General features: G+C 41.6%; 1 protein-coding gene across 1 annotated transcript; it reads left to right on the top strand.

Annotated features, from left to right (window-relative positions):
- Nucleotides 1-1,016: 1,016 nt before the first annotated feature.
- On the top strand, nucleotides 1,017-2,478 carry LOC107552130 (GTPase IMAP family member 7-like). The gene is made up of 2 exons (XM_016233963.1): nucleotides 1,017-1,075; nucleotides 1,712-2,478. The coding sequence occupies exons 1-2, from the start codon at nucleotides 1,072-1,074 to the stop codon at nucleotides 2,476-2,478; spliced, it is 771 nt and encodes a 256-aa protein (XP_016089449.1). The 5' UTR covers nucleotides 1,017-1,071.
- Nucleotides 2,479-12,512: the final 10,034 nt, after the last annotated feature.

Below are 12,512 nucleotides of genomic sequence, written 5' to 3'. Positions count from 1 at the left end.
ACGTTGAATTTAAAAAAAAATTTTTTATTATTAATTAAACCAATCAAGAATGAAATACCACTAGTGTGTGCATGTCACCGTTTACTGTAAACCAAATGTTTGACAAAAAATCAAAACTGTTAAAGTTCACTCATTCAAAATATGTCTTATCAATACTCTGGACACTTGTGAGAGACAATCACCTGAGATATAAATGTTGTTTAACTATTATCTTTGGATCTTCAGATTAAGAATATGCATGCTGTTCCAAACGTTCACACGCAACTGTCCTAGTCACTGATGAACATTTGGAACTGCATATAGGCCTCTATATAATTATATGATGTTCTCTACTCTGCACAATGAATCTCTTTATTTAAATTGTGCCTACAACACATTGTTATAATGAGATGATTCTGGACACAACACCTGCAAAAACTCAGGAGATTTGAGTGGTGAGTGGATTCTTAAATGCCTCTGATTGACTGTTGCGTACAAGAAATCAACAGATATGTCTGTGATTGGCTATTGCTCAATGCTGCAAAACACAATGAAATAGAAATCGACCTCCAGAGCGCAAACCATAACACACTGGATAGTTTGCCAAATCTGCAATGAAATGCCATTATTACAGCTTTAACTGAAGGTGCTATTGATTTTGTTTGAGGGTGCTTAGCATGTATGTTGGCACATTAACCACAAGGCTATTGGTGCCAACCTCAATAAGATATTTTATGTTAAATGGCAGTCATGGTATTCAAAATACTATAATATGAAATATTTTGTATATTGTATAAAATCTTAGATTTATAACATGCATTGCGATAACAAAAATCCATATTAACTAGCTGATTTCTTGTAAGTGATTGCCATAAACACTTGCCTTCAGAAACATCTTTTAAATCTGTTACCTTCCTGAATAGTTCAAGTAAAAGCCTATCCAATCATAAAACACATGTGCAAAAGAGGTTGGGCTTAGGTAATTATTAAAAACAGAAGTCGTATTCATTGCTTCAACAAACCCATTGCCATCTGATCTTCTGAAATCCTTGAAGAAGCAACTCAACCAGCAGAATCATTAACGGCACTACAATGAGTAAGTTCTTTATCAATCCACCATTTTATGACTATACTGTGGGATTACAAATTTAAGAATCTGTTTAAGATATGCTGAAATTATGTTCTGACATAGCATCACATAAAAAACTAAGGTAAAGTACATTGTATTTAGCATTTAAGGTAAATATAATGACAACAGACAAATGATTCTCTCAAGCAAAGTTTGTAGCAAGAGGTTCCTACCAGTTCCTGTTCTCTTTTTGTAAGTCAAATGAGCCAGATTACTGAGCCTATCACCTTTTGTTTGTAATGGCTCTTGGTGCCCCTGCCCCAGTCTTTGAGTAGTTATGCTGATTGGATTAGGACTGGTGAAATTAGGCAGGTTGCTATACTTAAAAATATTTCATTTGCATGCTTTGTTTAAGGTCATCACCAAGGTGCTTTGTCTCCATTTCTAAGCATTGCCCCCTAAATGTATATAAACGACAAAGTATCACTGCCTTAGTTAGGCTTTTGATGACTGCAGCACCACGCAGCGCGTTCTCAATAAAGAACTCTGCTGAAGATACCCAAGAGTCTCCTGGTCTTCGCTTAACAACTGTATTTTATTCTAGTTAATATTCGTTCAAATTTGCAAATGTTTGTTAACAAATACTTCTTAAAATGTCAACAGGTCAGGACATATGCATAGTTTTGGTTGGTAAAACAGGAGTTGGCAAGAGTGCTTCAGGAAATACCATTCTTGGTGAAAGGATATTTGTGTCAGAGCCAAGAGGTACATTGGTCACTCAACAGAGTTCATTTGAATCACGGATGATAAACAGAAGGCAGATTTGTGTCGTGGACACTCCTGGTCTATATGACACACAACTGTCCAATGAAGACGTCATAAATGAGATTGTGAATGGCATCAGACTTGCAGCTCCAGGTCCTCATGTCTTTCTTCTTGTAATTGCCATTGGGCGCTTCACTAAAGAAGAGAGAAACACCGTTGGATTGATTCACACAACCTTTGGCCGAGAAGTGCTCAGACACATGATGGTCTTGTTCACCAGGGCAGATGATCTTGAAGATAGGACAATTGAAGAATATATTAAGGAAGCACCAGAGCTAAAAGAAGTGATAAATGCATGCACAGGGAAATACCATATATTCAACAATAGAGAGAAGTCAGACCGTACACAAGTTGATGAGCTCATGAGGAAGATTGAAGCCATGATAAAACAGAATCATAACCGCTACTACAGCCACCACATGTTTACAAAGTCAGATGAACTCAGCAATGCTAGGAGATCCATGAAGGAAAAGGATGCTGACCTGAAGTCAGAAGTCAGATGTCAGAAGTCAGAAACAGCTTTAGTGCAGAAGAAAAGGACAAAAAGAAATAAAATAATAGCATTTCGTAAAGGAATGAATAAGTCATCTTGCAGCATACTATAGTAAACATTAAATCAAGTTATATTCCAACAATTCATGTATTTATTAATCTTTTTGATTTTTTTAAATATATATGTACACTTTTATTCATTTAATTATCTGATTAAAGATGTACAGGTAATCTTCTTAATCCACTAGGAATTTGGTTGCGGTTAGAAGTTTACAGACTCTGTATTATTCCTGTATTGTTTATCACATTAACCACTGACATTTTATGTATGTTTGTTTTGCCATTTATAATTTTATCTCCAATTATATTTTAACTTTTTATTTTATAAGATTTCTAGCTTTCTATTCGCTATTATTATTATTATTATTACTACTACTAGTCTACTACCACAACATTCATGTGTTTTATTAATGTGGCTAAAAAAAGTCAATGTTTTATAGTTGACTCTTGTAGAACTCTTTTTGCATTCCACTCCACTTTTATAGTTTTTCCTTTAACTGCATTTATACATTTGCTGCAACCACTTACACATTTCTAAATACATTTTTATAGACCCCCCAAAAATGAAGAGATGAACCTTTTAAAGAAAATCAAACAAATCTTGCTGCAATTTCTTTAGAGCAATCAGTAAATATTTTGAACCTTGAACCATAATACTACTGTAATCAACAGTTTACAGTATGTATGCATGCAATAAATTTGTGTGCGAACAACACATTTATTATCCAATATTTATTGAATGTAAACCAATTTAAGTGAAAAAAAGTCTGTTTAAAATGTACTAAAGCCTAATATACAATGTAAAAAAAATCCACAGGTTTTACAAAATAATTTTAGCAGCTGTGGTTGCCAAAAAAAATTGTAAAAAATTAAAATATTACAGAAAAAACTGTAAACACATTTACAGAACACACTGCAATTTGTACAGTATAAAATTGTAATACAAAAAAATTAATGTAAACCAATAAATTCAACACTGCTTACTGCTACTAATAATCTGGTTTGTACCTTTAACAACAACCACCATAATAATGCAGGTGGTAAAAGATAAAGCCATGTGAAGATGAAAAGTTAGTCACAAGTAGCTTTTCCACAAGTTAAAGTATACTAATATACAGGTGGTGCACAGAGTCATTCATGCAAACACAAAACACCATCATGGTAACTCACAAAACTTAAATGTAATAAACATTCATTAAACAACAGAAGATGAAACATAGCTAAATTATTTTTTTGTGAATATAATGCACCGTCTCGAGTGGCTTAATGCTTTTAACTGCTGTCAACGGCAATATAATAAAAGCTCAAGATCGTACAATTGTACAAGATTACAGCGGCCATACTTGGGACATTTTGGCTTGATGTAAGATGCTTTCCTCAAGGACTATATTATTTGACAAAAAACTGCATGTTTATAATGTTATCTGAATGGATAGAATCCTTATAATAAAATGCATAACAAGAAAGCCTTAAGTCTGGATGCTGATGTTGTATAACTAACTACATTTTTTTTGCTTTTTTGTTTGTTTATTGATTGATTGATTGACTGATTATGTCACTTAGGACATTAAGTAATCCAGAACTGCTACAAAATGTATCTGTCATATTTTAGTGAGTTGTGAAAGCTTTCTAAATAGGACAGATTTTACCAACTGAAGCATTATATGCAACAATAATCACATTGCAAGCTGATTTAAACATGTTAAAGGGCTGTATGGACCATTTTATGATATACATGCAGTAAAAAACTAAATTAAACCACCAATAAAAAACATTTTGAGTTGGCAAGGTACTAACAGGTGGTGAGAGAACACCATCTTGAGGCACTCTGATGTAACAACTTTACATGAACTATATTTGTAATTTATTATGACTCTGACTTCATCTGTTGTGTAGGTTAGCTGTGCAGAAAAGAAAACTGGATATGGGTGTAGTTAAATAATCATACAATGCTGAAATAACTTTGCATGATCACATTGACCAAAGGCTTTTAACATATTCACCAACTGGTTTGGCTCCATTATTTTCCGTGTTTACTGGAACATCTTTAATAATGACCATATTTTAAAGCTTTATACTGTGCGTCTACATTTGGCTCATCATCCTTTTTTCCCTCTAGGCTGGACTTCATGCCTCGCCTTCCTTTCTGCTCTTCCATTTCAGAGTTGAATTTCCAATCATTTCAGTTTTCCAAAAATGAAATAAAATAGGATAAAAAAAATAAAGAAATTAGTTCTTATCTATAGTTAATGTTGGTTTGCTGCTTTGTAGTACTCTAGTGTTTCTCTGTGTTTAGTTTTGTTTTTTGGTATGCTACATCCTTATATTCTATGACAGAAACTATGGATTTCATCCATTCACCCTTACATTCTCACGATTATATATAATCATAATTGCACATATAATCAAATTGAGCAGATAGTAAGCATATTTGGCATGCTGTCCGAGGGGAGGGCTCTGAGCTTGGAATATAGCCTCAACCCAGAGAGCTCCCTACATCCTCAAGCTAAGTTAGCAGTGAGAAGTTAAGGTGGAGGATGGATGCCAGAAAAACCGTCATGCGACAGAGGTAAGTTGTTGTATATATATTTACTATCATACTAATTAAGATGATTACCTGAATGTGCACCTCCTGAAATCTGTTAATAAAACATGAGTTATTCATTATTCATCATTTCATTATGTTTTATTATCTGTGTTGTTGTTGTTGTCTCCGTGTACTGGAAGCTTGTGACACTATAACAAATTCCTTGTATGTGCAAACATACTTGACAATAAAGCTCTTTCTGATTCTGATTCTGATGAGGCATTGCTTCATACAGATAATGTTGTGTGAAGTAACCTTGACCTTGTCTACCAAACAATGAGAGTCAGATGACTATAAAAATCCAAACTGCAATTGGCATTTAAACCAGGCTTCATGCCATCACACACTGACACAAGACCATTGATCTGTTATTCTCAAAGTTCATACTGCTGTTTATGTGCCTATTTAGTGGACATACTGAATTAAGCACATAACTCTCATGTTCATTCATCTGTCAGCAGATGCAAGTCCATTTCTTCTTGCTCTCCTGTGCTGTTATGACTTTTTCTGGGATATTGAAGCTCTCAGATCTGCACTGTAACACCAATTCATTTACACTCTCCCTTCTCTGGCTCTTCAACCTCTGTGCCAATGTCACAAAGATGCTGTCCACCAGGTCCCCTTTGCGACCTTTGGCTGAAGTAATATAAAAAGACATTCCGTGGACTTCAGCCAAATGTCGAGCCTGATCGATTATCACAGAAGCAGTCGTCGAAGTGACCAGATCGGTCTTGTTGCAAACGAGAGCACGGGGTATATCCAGACCAAGAGAGTGCTGACGGCATTCGTCCATCCACATGGGAAGATTGCAGAAACTAGTGGGGTTAGTGACATCGAAGACAAAGACAATTCCGTGCACATTGCGATAGTAGTGCTGCACCATGCTTTTACGAAAACGCTCCTGACCAGCCGTGTCCCACAGCTGTACCTGAGGTGAGACAAAATTAAATGTATATTTTTTTGTACACATATACTGAAAATTTAACTCATGACCTTGCCATGCTGTACCATTTGAGCTACAGAAACATTGAAAACTGAAACTCCGTCTCCATAGGGTTCCCTATCGAAAGGTAACTCCCGTTGCGTTGTCGTTTGACGACTGCTTGGGGAAACTCCTGTTTACTCTATTACTGAAGCCTAATTGGTTAACGTTTGTGTAGCTGCAAAAAACCAATGGCGCTCGAGCCTGCCAGAAGGGGCGGAGCCGACCGCTATATAAGACGGCTCAGAGCGCAATCTCATCAGAATCTTCTCCTTCAGTGACGAGACCATCGCTTCGCTGACTCTGCAATCAAGAAGCCGAAGAGGGAAGAAGCTCAGCCTGCAGATTGCTGCTGTAGAAAAGCCCCGGCAGCGGAAAAAGCGAGAAGCCTTCTCCTGCGGCTATCCAGCTGGTTTCTCTGCAACATTGTTGCAAATGTCGCACCACGAGTGTGGCTCGTGTGGGGAATCCCTGCACGATGCAGAAGGGCAGTGAGTGCATCACCTGTCTGGGCAGCGCCCATACAGAGACTGTGCGCTGACTGAGACGGAATGTTCTCCCAGAGAGCATGAGTCTCGCTCTTCTCTGCTCGCGAAACGCCTTCTTAAATGAAAGCAGCCCCGCTCTCTCAGCGAGCTCAGAGAAAGAAACAGTGCGTCACGGAGCTGAGCAACCGGGTTTAAATGATCTCACGCGTGCTCATTCTCCCCCGACACTTTGATCCGCCGGTGTGTTTTATACACGTGAGATTGCGCCCCTCTTACATCGAGCGGCTCAATCCCTCTAGGCAGATCGGAATAGAATGCTGTCACCAATGATTCAGATAGCGACAGCTTCGCATTTGTGTGTGCATCGCTGAGGCTGTGCTCACTGAGACAGGCTACTTTCACAGACTAAAGCGCAAGTTTGTCCCTGCATCGCTCGCAGATCCCCTTCTTCAATGAAGATGGCCCCGCCTCCCCTGCTCTCGCGTTTCTCCCCTCCCAGTTACCTCGGAGAAGAAATGGCAAAAGCCCAAGCAACCTACCACTGTGACAGTGGACCCACAAGAGCAATTCTCCTCTCCTCACACTGCGATTGCCAGTTCCCGAGAGCATGAGTCTCGCTCTTCTCTGCTCGCGAAACGCCTTCTTAAATGAAAGCAGCCCCGCTCTCTCAGCGAGCTCAGAGAAAGAAACAGTGCGTCACGGAGCTGAGCAACCGGGTTTAAATGATCTCACGCGTGCTCATTCTCCCCCGACACTTTGATCCGCCGGTGTTTTATACACGTGAGATTGCGCCCCTCTTACATCGAGCGGCTCAATCCCTCTAGGCAGATCGGAATAGAATGCTGTCACCAATGATTCAGATAGCGACAGCTTCGCATTTGTGTGTGCATCGCTGAGGCTGCGTTCACTGAGACAGGCTACTTTCACAGACTAAAGCGCAAGTTTGTCCCTGCATCGCTCGCAGATCCCCTTCTTCAATGAAGATGGCCCCACCTCCCCTGCTCTCGCGTTTCTCCCCTCCCAGTTACCTCGGAGAAGAAATGGCAAAAGCCCAAGCAACCTACCACTGTGACAGTGGACCCACAAGAGCAATTCTCCTCTCCTCACACTGCGATTGCCAGTTCCCCGACCCCATGCCGTGAACTGCCATTAGTAGGAAAGTAACCGCTTGCCACCTGGCTTTTGGCTTGGAAAGCCATCCCCGGGGTGTCAAGCTGGATTCTAAAAACCATGGAACGAGGTTACTCGCTCCAGTTCACTCGCAGGCCACCTCGCTTCAGAGGTATTACTCACACTTACACTGACCGAAGGACAACGCATGTTCTTTGGTCCGAAATACATACACTGCTTGCAAAGGTGCTGTGGAAACAGTCCCCTTAGCGAACAACGAGTCAGGTTTTTACACCCATTACTTCCTCGTTCCCAAAAAAAAACGGTGGGCTCAGACCAATACTCGATCTCAGACATCTGAACCAGGCCCTCATGTGATGGCTTTTCAGAATGTTAACTTAAACAGATCCTCGAGCAAATATGCCCGGGGACTGGTTTCTGTCTGTGGTTCTGAAAGATGCTTACTTTCACATCCAAATAGCACCCCGTCACAGACTGTTCTTGAGATTTGCTTCGAGGAAGTGGCCTATCAGTACACAGACCCTCTGTTGTATTGTACACCCCTTGCACTTGAAGTGCGTAGATGCGGCTCTTTCCCCTCTAAGACTGATGGGAATCCGCTTTTTGAACGACCTCGATGACTGGTCGAATCAGAAGGGGAACTTTTCGCTCACAGGTTGTTGTTGCTCAACCACCTAGAGCGTCTTGGGCTGAAAATCAATTCAGCCAAGAGTTTTCTGACTCCCAGACAGCGCGTGACTTTCTGGGAACTCTGTGAAAATTCGAGCTTGGATTACACCTGAATGCTCCCTGAATATTCAGTGTCTGCACGTCCCCTGAGGGCTTCTGGCCCTTTCAATATTGATTAAAAGCCCACATCCCGTCCCACGCCTAGCGCCTGGGCCGCGTTTATGTCAGGGTAACCTATCGCTGTGTCAAAGCTGTAGCCCCTTGGACAACTCCCTGCCTGTTTCTGTCAGGCGTGAATTGGGAACGACCTACAGAAGGAAGGTGGTCATGGCGGGCACCTCCAACTCGGGCTGGGGTGAGGGCAATCCGGCGTACGGCTCCTGCTCGACCCACGAGCGAAGCCTACATATCAATTGCCTCAAAATGATGGCTGTTTGCTGGCCCTGAAAACTTCCTGCCAGCCTTAAAGGGGCACCACGACCTGGTCCACTCAGACAACATGACTGTGGTAGCCTATATCAACCGCCAAGGCAGTCTCAGGTCACGTCCCCTTCACAGGATGACTCGACGTCTCCTGCTTTGGGCACAGAGAGAACTCCTCTCACTAAAAGCGTTTCATGTGCCAGGCAAACTGAAACAGGGAGCAGATATGTTGTGAAGGGACAAGGTAGCTCCAGGGGAATGGAGGCTACATCCCCAGACGGGTCAGTTTTCGGCAGGGCAAGTGGTCGACCTCTTTGCCTCCGAAGACAACTATCACTGCCCAACCTATTTAGAGAGCGGGATGCTCTGGCCCACGATTGGCCCAACACCCATCTGTATGCCTTCCCTCCGATCGCCCTACTACCCCAGGTTATCAGGCGAGTCAGGGACACAAAGTGCTCTCTCCTCCTCGTGGCCCATCTCTGGAGGAACCATGTCTGGTTTCCGGAGATGATCCAACTGCTATCTGCAGCGCTGTGGTCAATACCCCTGAGGAGAGACCTTCTCTCGCAGGCACAGGGCAAGATTTGGCATCCCCAGCTGGAACTGTGGAACCTTCATGTCTGGCCACTCGACGGAAGTCCAGCCAACTCCCAGCGATAGTCACTAATACCATTTTAGAGGCTAGAGCTCAGTCTACAAGGCGCCTCTATGCCCTGAAGTGGTCAGTCTTCAGTGACTGGTGTTCAGCACGGAACCAGGATCCGGTATCATCTGACGTGTCCCACATGCTAACCTTTTTGCAGGAGCTGCTGGATAAGGGGCGCACCCCTTCCACGCTCAAAGCCTATGTGGCAGCCATCGCGGCAAATCATTCTCTTGAGGCTGGCCGGACAATTGGCAGGAACGACTTTTAAATCATTAAGTTTCTTAGAGGCACTTGGCGGTTTAACCCTCCTTGCCCAAGGACGGTGCCAGTATGGGACTTGTCTATAGTCCTGAGAGCTCTCAAGAGCTCCCCCTTTGAGCTGATTCAAACAGCCGGCTTAAGGGTCATGACACTCAAAATCGCTCTGCTTTTGGCCCTGGCATCAGTCAAGCGAGTAGGGAACTTGCAAGACCTGTCTGTCAGTGCTTCCGGTCTTGAGTTTGGACCCAACAACTGTAAAGTCGTTCTTCAACTGCACAGCAGTTATGTACCGAAGGTGCTCTCAACTCCGTTTAGAGCCCAGGGGCCTGATGTACAAACATTGCGTATGCACAAAATGGGCATGGAAATGTGCGTACGCAATTTATAAAAAATAAACTATGCGTAAATAAGTGCGCACCGTACGGACACTCTAGACCAGTGATGGGCAAACTTGGCCCTTCCAGGCCACTTTCCTACAGAGATTTGATCCAACCCTGATAAAACTCACCTGCCTGTAGCTTTCTAGTAGTCTTGAAGACAATGATTAGCTGGTTCAGGTGTGTTTGATAAGGGTTGGAGCTAAACTCTGAAGGAAAGTGACCGTGAGGAGAAGGGTACAATTTTGCCCACCCCTGCTCTAGACCATGCGTACGCACTCTTTTACTGGAGTTAGCAAAATAAGGAAGCAAACAGAATGATTTTAAAGTCTGTTTTACATTTGACATACACATTTAGATATAAATATGACACTGAATAATGACGTTAAGCACTGAAATTTCATGAAATTATTATCCAGAAATTACATTTGTATATGAAGTTAAACAGAAATATTTGCAGTGGATGTGCTGCTTTCGAACAATTTTCCTGTGGTATGCGATTTAATGTTTTAATAATAGCGAGGATTGCTTGGCGTATGACAATTCCACTTTAAATTGTGTTCTAAATAGCAAAAATCATGTTCTGAGAAAATACTTTTGCATGAATAATGATCATTGATATGAACTTGATTCGTCTGATAGCTTTGGAACATAGGCGGTAACAAGGATGCGCTTGTTGATCAAACAGTCCATTGGCTGGTTTGAACAGGTCCGATGACAGTAGAATTGTTCACAGGCGTCGCGCACAGACAGTAGCCCAATGATAACCCCTTTCGTGCTCTTCCCAATATTGGGACAACCATCATATTTAAAAGATAGAATTTGAAGGAAATTGAAAGATATACACGTTTTATTTTCAAAATGTTTTGTTATTGACGCGTTGAGTCAGACAGCTACACTGCAAAAAAATAAGGCCCATCACTTTCCATAAAAATATAGGCTATAAACATTCCAAAATATATGTTTACCTTTTAGGTAAATTTCATAAATTAGAATAGTGATGTCTCAAAACGCATTTATAGTCTGTATCTCATATTTTCCTAATGTGTTGTAGGCTACCCTTAACTGTGTTAAACATGGTGTCAGGTGGATGGAAATGATATGCAGATAAAACTAGGCGTTGTAAGCTCCATATATGCCCATTTCGGGGAGGAGACGGGGTGGAGATCCATGTACGCACAATCTTCCGCTGACTGGGTATTAAAAAGGGAATTTTGCGCAGGTTCTGGCGTACGCATGGCTTTATAAATCTGAAAACTTTTGTACATACGCAAAATCTAGCTTTTGTGCATACACACACATTTAGGATGAAATCGACGTAAAGTTTTATACATGAGGCCCCTGGTCATTTCCCTTTTAGCCCTCCCTGGAACAGATGGCGAACAAGGTCCCAACTTGTTATGCCCTGTCTGGGCACTGCGAGTTTACATTAAGTGCTCAGAGTCTTTCAGACAATCAGAGCAGCTTTTTGTGTGCTTAGATGCTATAGCTCTGGCTTATGCCTCAGCTGGCTTGCAATGCCCTTTAGGTGTGAGGGCCCATTTCACCAGAGGAATGGCCTCCTCTTGGGCCTGGTCCAGTAGAATCTCTATTGGTGAGATTTGCGCGGCCGCCAGCTGGTCGTTGCCATCTACCTTTTATTAGATTCTACAATTTGGACGTCCCTGCCCTGTAGGCGCGGGTCTTATCCGCCTAATGCTTACTTTCCCCCCCTCGGGTGAGGAGAGTTATCTCAAGTAGACCTCAGAACGTTCTCGGGTCTCTTTGTGGCTCAGGTTTATGGAGCCCTCGCTGAGTGTTCCTGGGCTTATCTCGCAAAGTAGGCTAAGTTCTGCATTTGCTTACAGGTACGACACCGGCAGCGCACCGGGTTACCGTTCAATGAAGTGGAGCTCTCCAAAGACGAATCCATCTACCGTTCCAGTGGCAAAACAAACATGTGAAATGGATGTTAAAATGAGGCTAAAAGTTCAGAGCACTCCTCACATGCCCATGACTGATGGTTTCTGATTGCAAGAACTTCCCCTTCAATAAGAGAAACCTGGACTCGTTTTCAAAACAACCCGTCATAAGATGTCAAAGCAGATAATTAAAGTAAACGTTTGCTTTTTTGCAAATAATAAACACAATTGTTTATTTTATGCATGAATTCATGTATGCAATTATGCATACAATAAAAAGGGTAAGAACTGTTTTAAAAAAAGGGAAGTCTGACATCCAGCTTGGACAGAAACTAAAACAGCCCAGTTATTTCATATCCCTCTTCAGTAGATAAAACGGTTTCTCGTGTAAAATTGGGAAAAAAGTGAAGCAAAGTATGCTTTGAAATGCTGATGAAATGCTTTGAAGAGTTTTAAAGACTACCAAAGTCAATGTGAAAAAACAGTGATGTGCATGGACGTGGTAATTCACTCACCCCCATGTCATCCAAGATATTCATATCTATCTTTCTTCAGTCAAAAAGAAATGAAGGTTTTTGAGGAAAACATTCCAGGATTTTTCTCCATAGTGGACTTCAAT

This window comes from Sinocyclocheilus grahami, unplaced genomic scaffold (genome assembly GCF_001515645.1).
Source record: "Sinocyclocheilus grahami isolate Dianchi unplaced genomic scaffold, SAMN03320097.WGS_v1.1 scaffold17.1, whole genome shotgun sequence".
NCBI classification, from domain to species: Eukaryota; Metazoa; Chordata; class Actinopteri; order Cypriniformes; family Cyprinidae; genus Sinocyclocheilus; species Sinocyclocheilus grahami.
The sequence above is the reverse complement of the archived record's forward strand: the minus strand, read 5'-3'. Positions and strand labels throughout refer to the sequence as shown.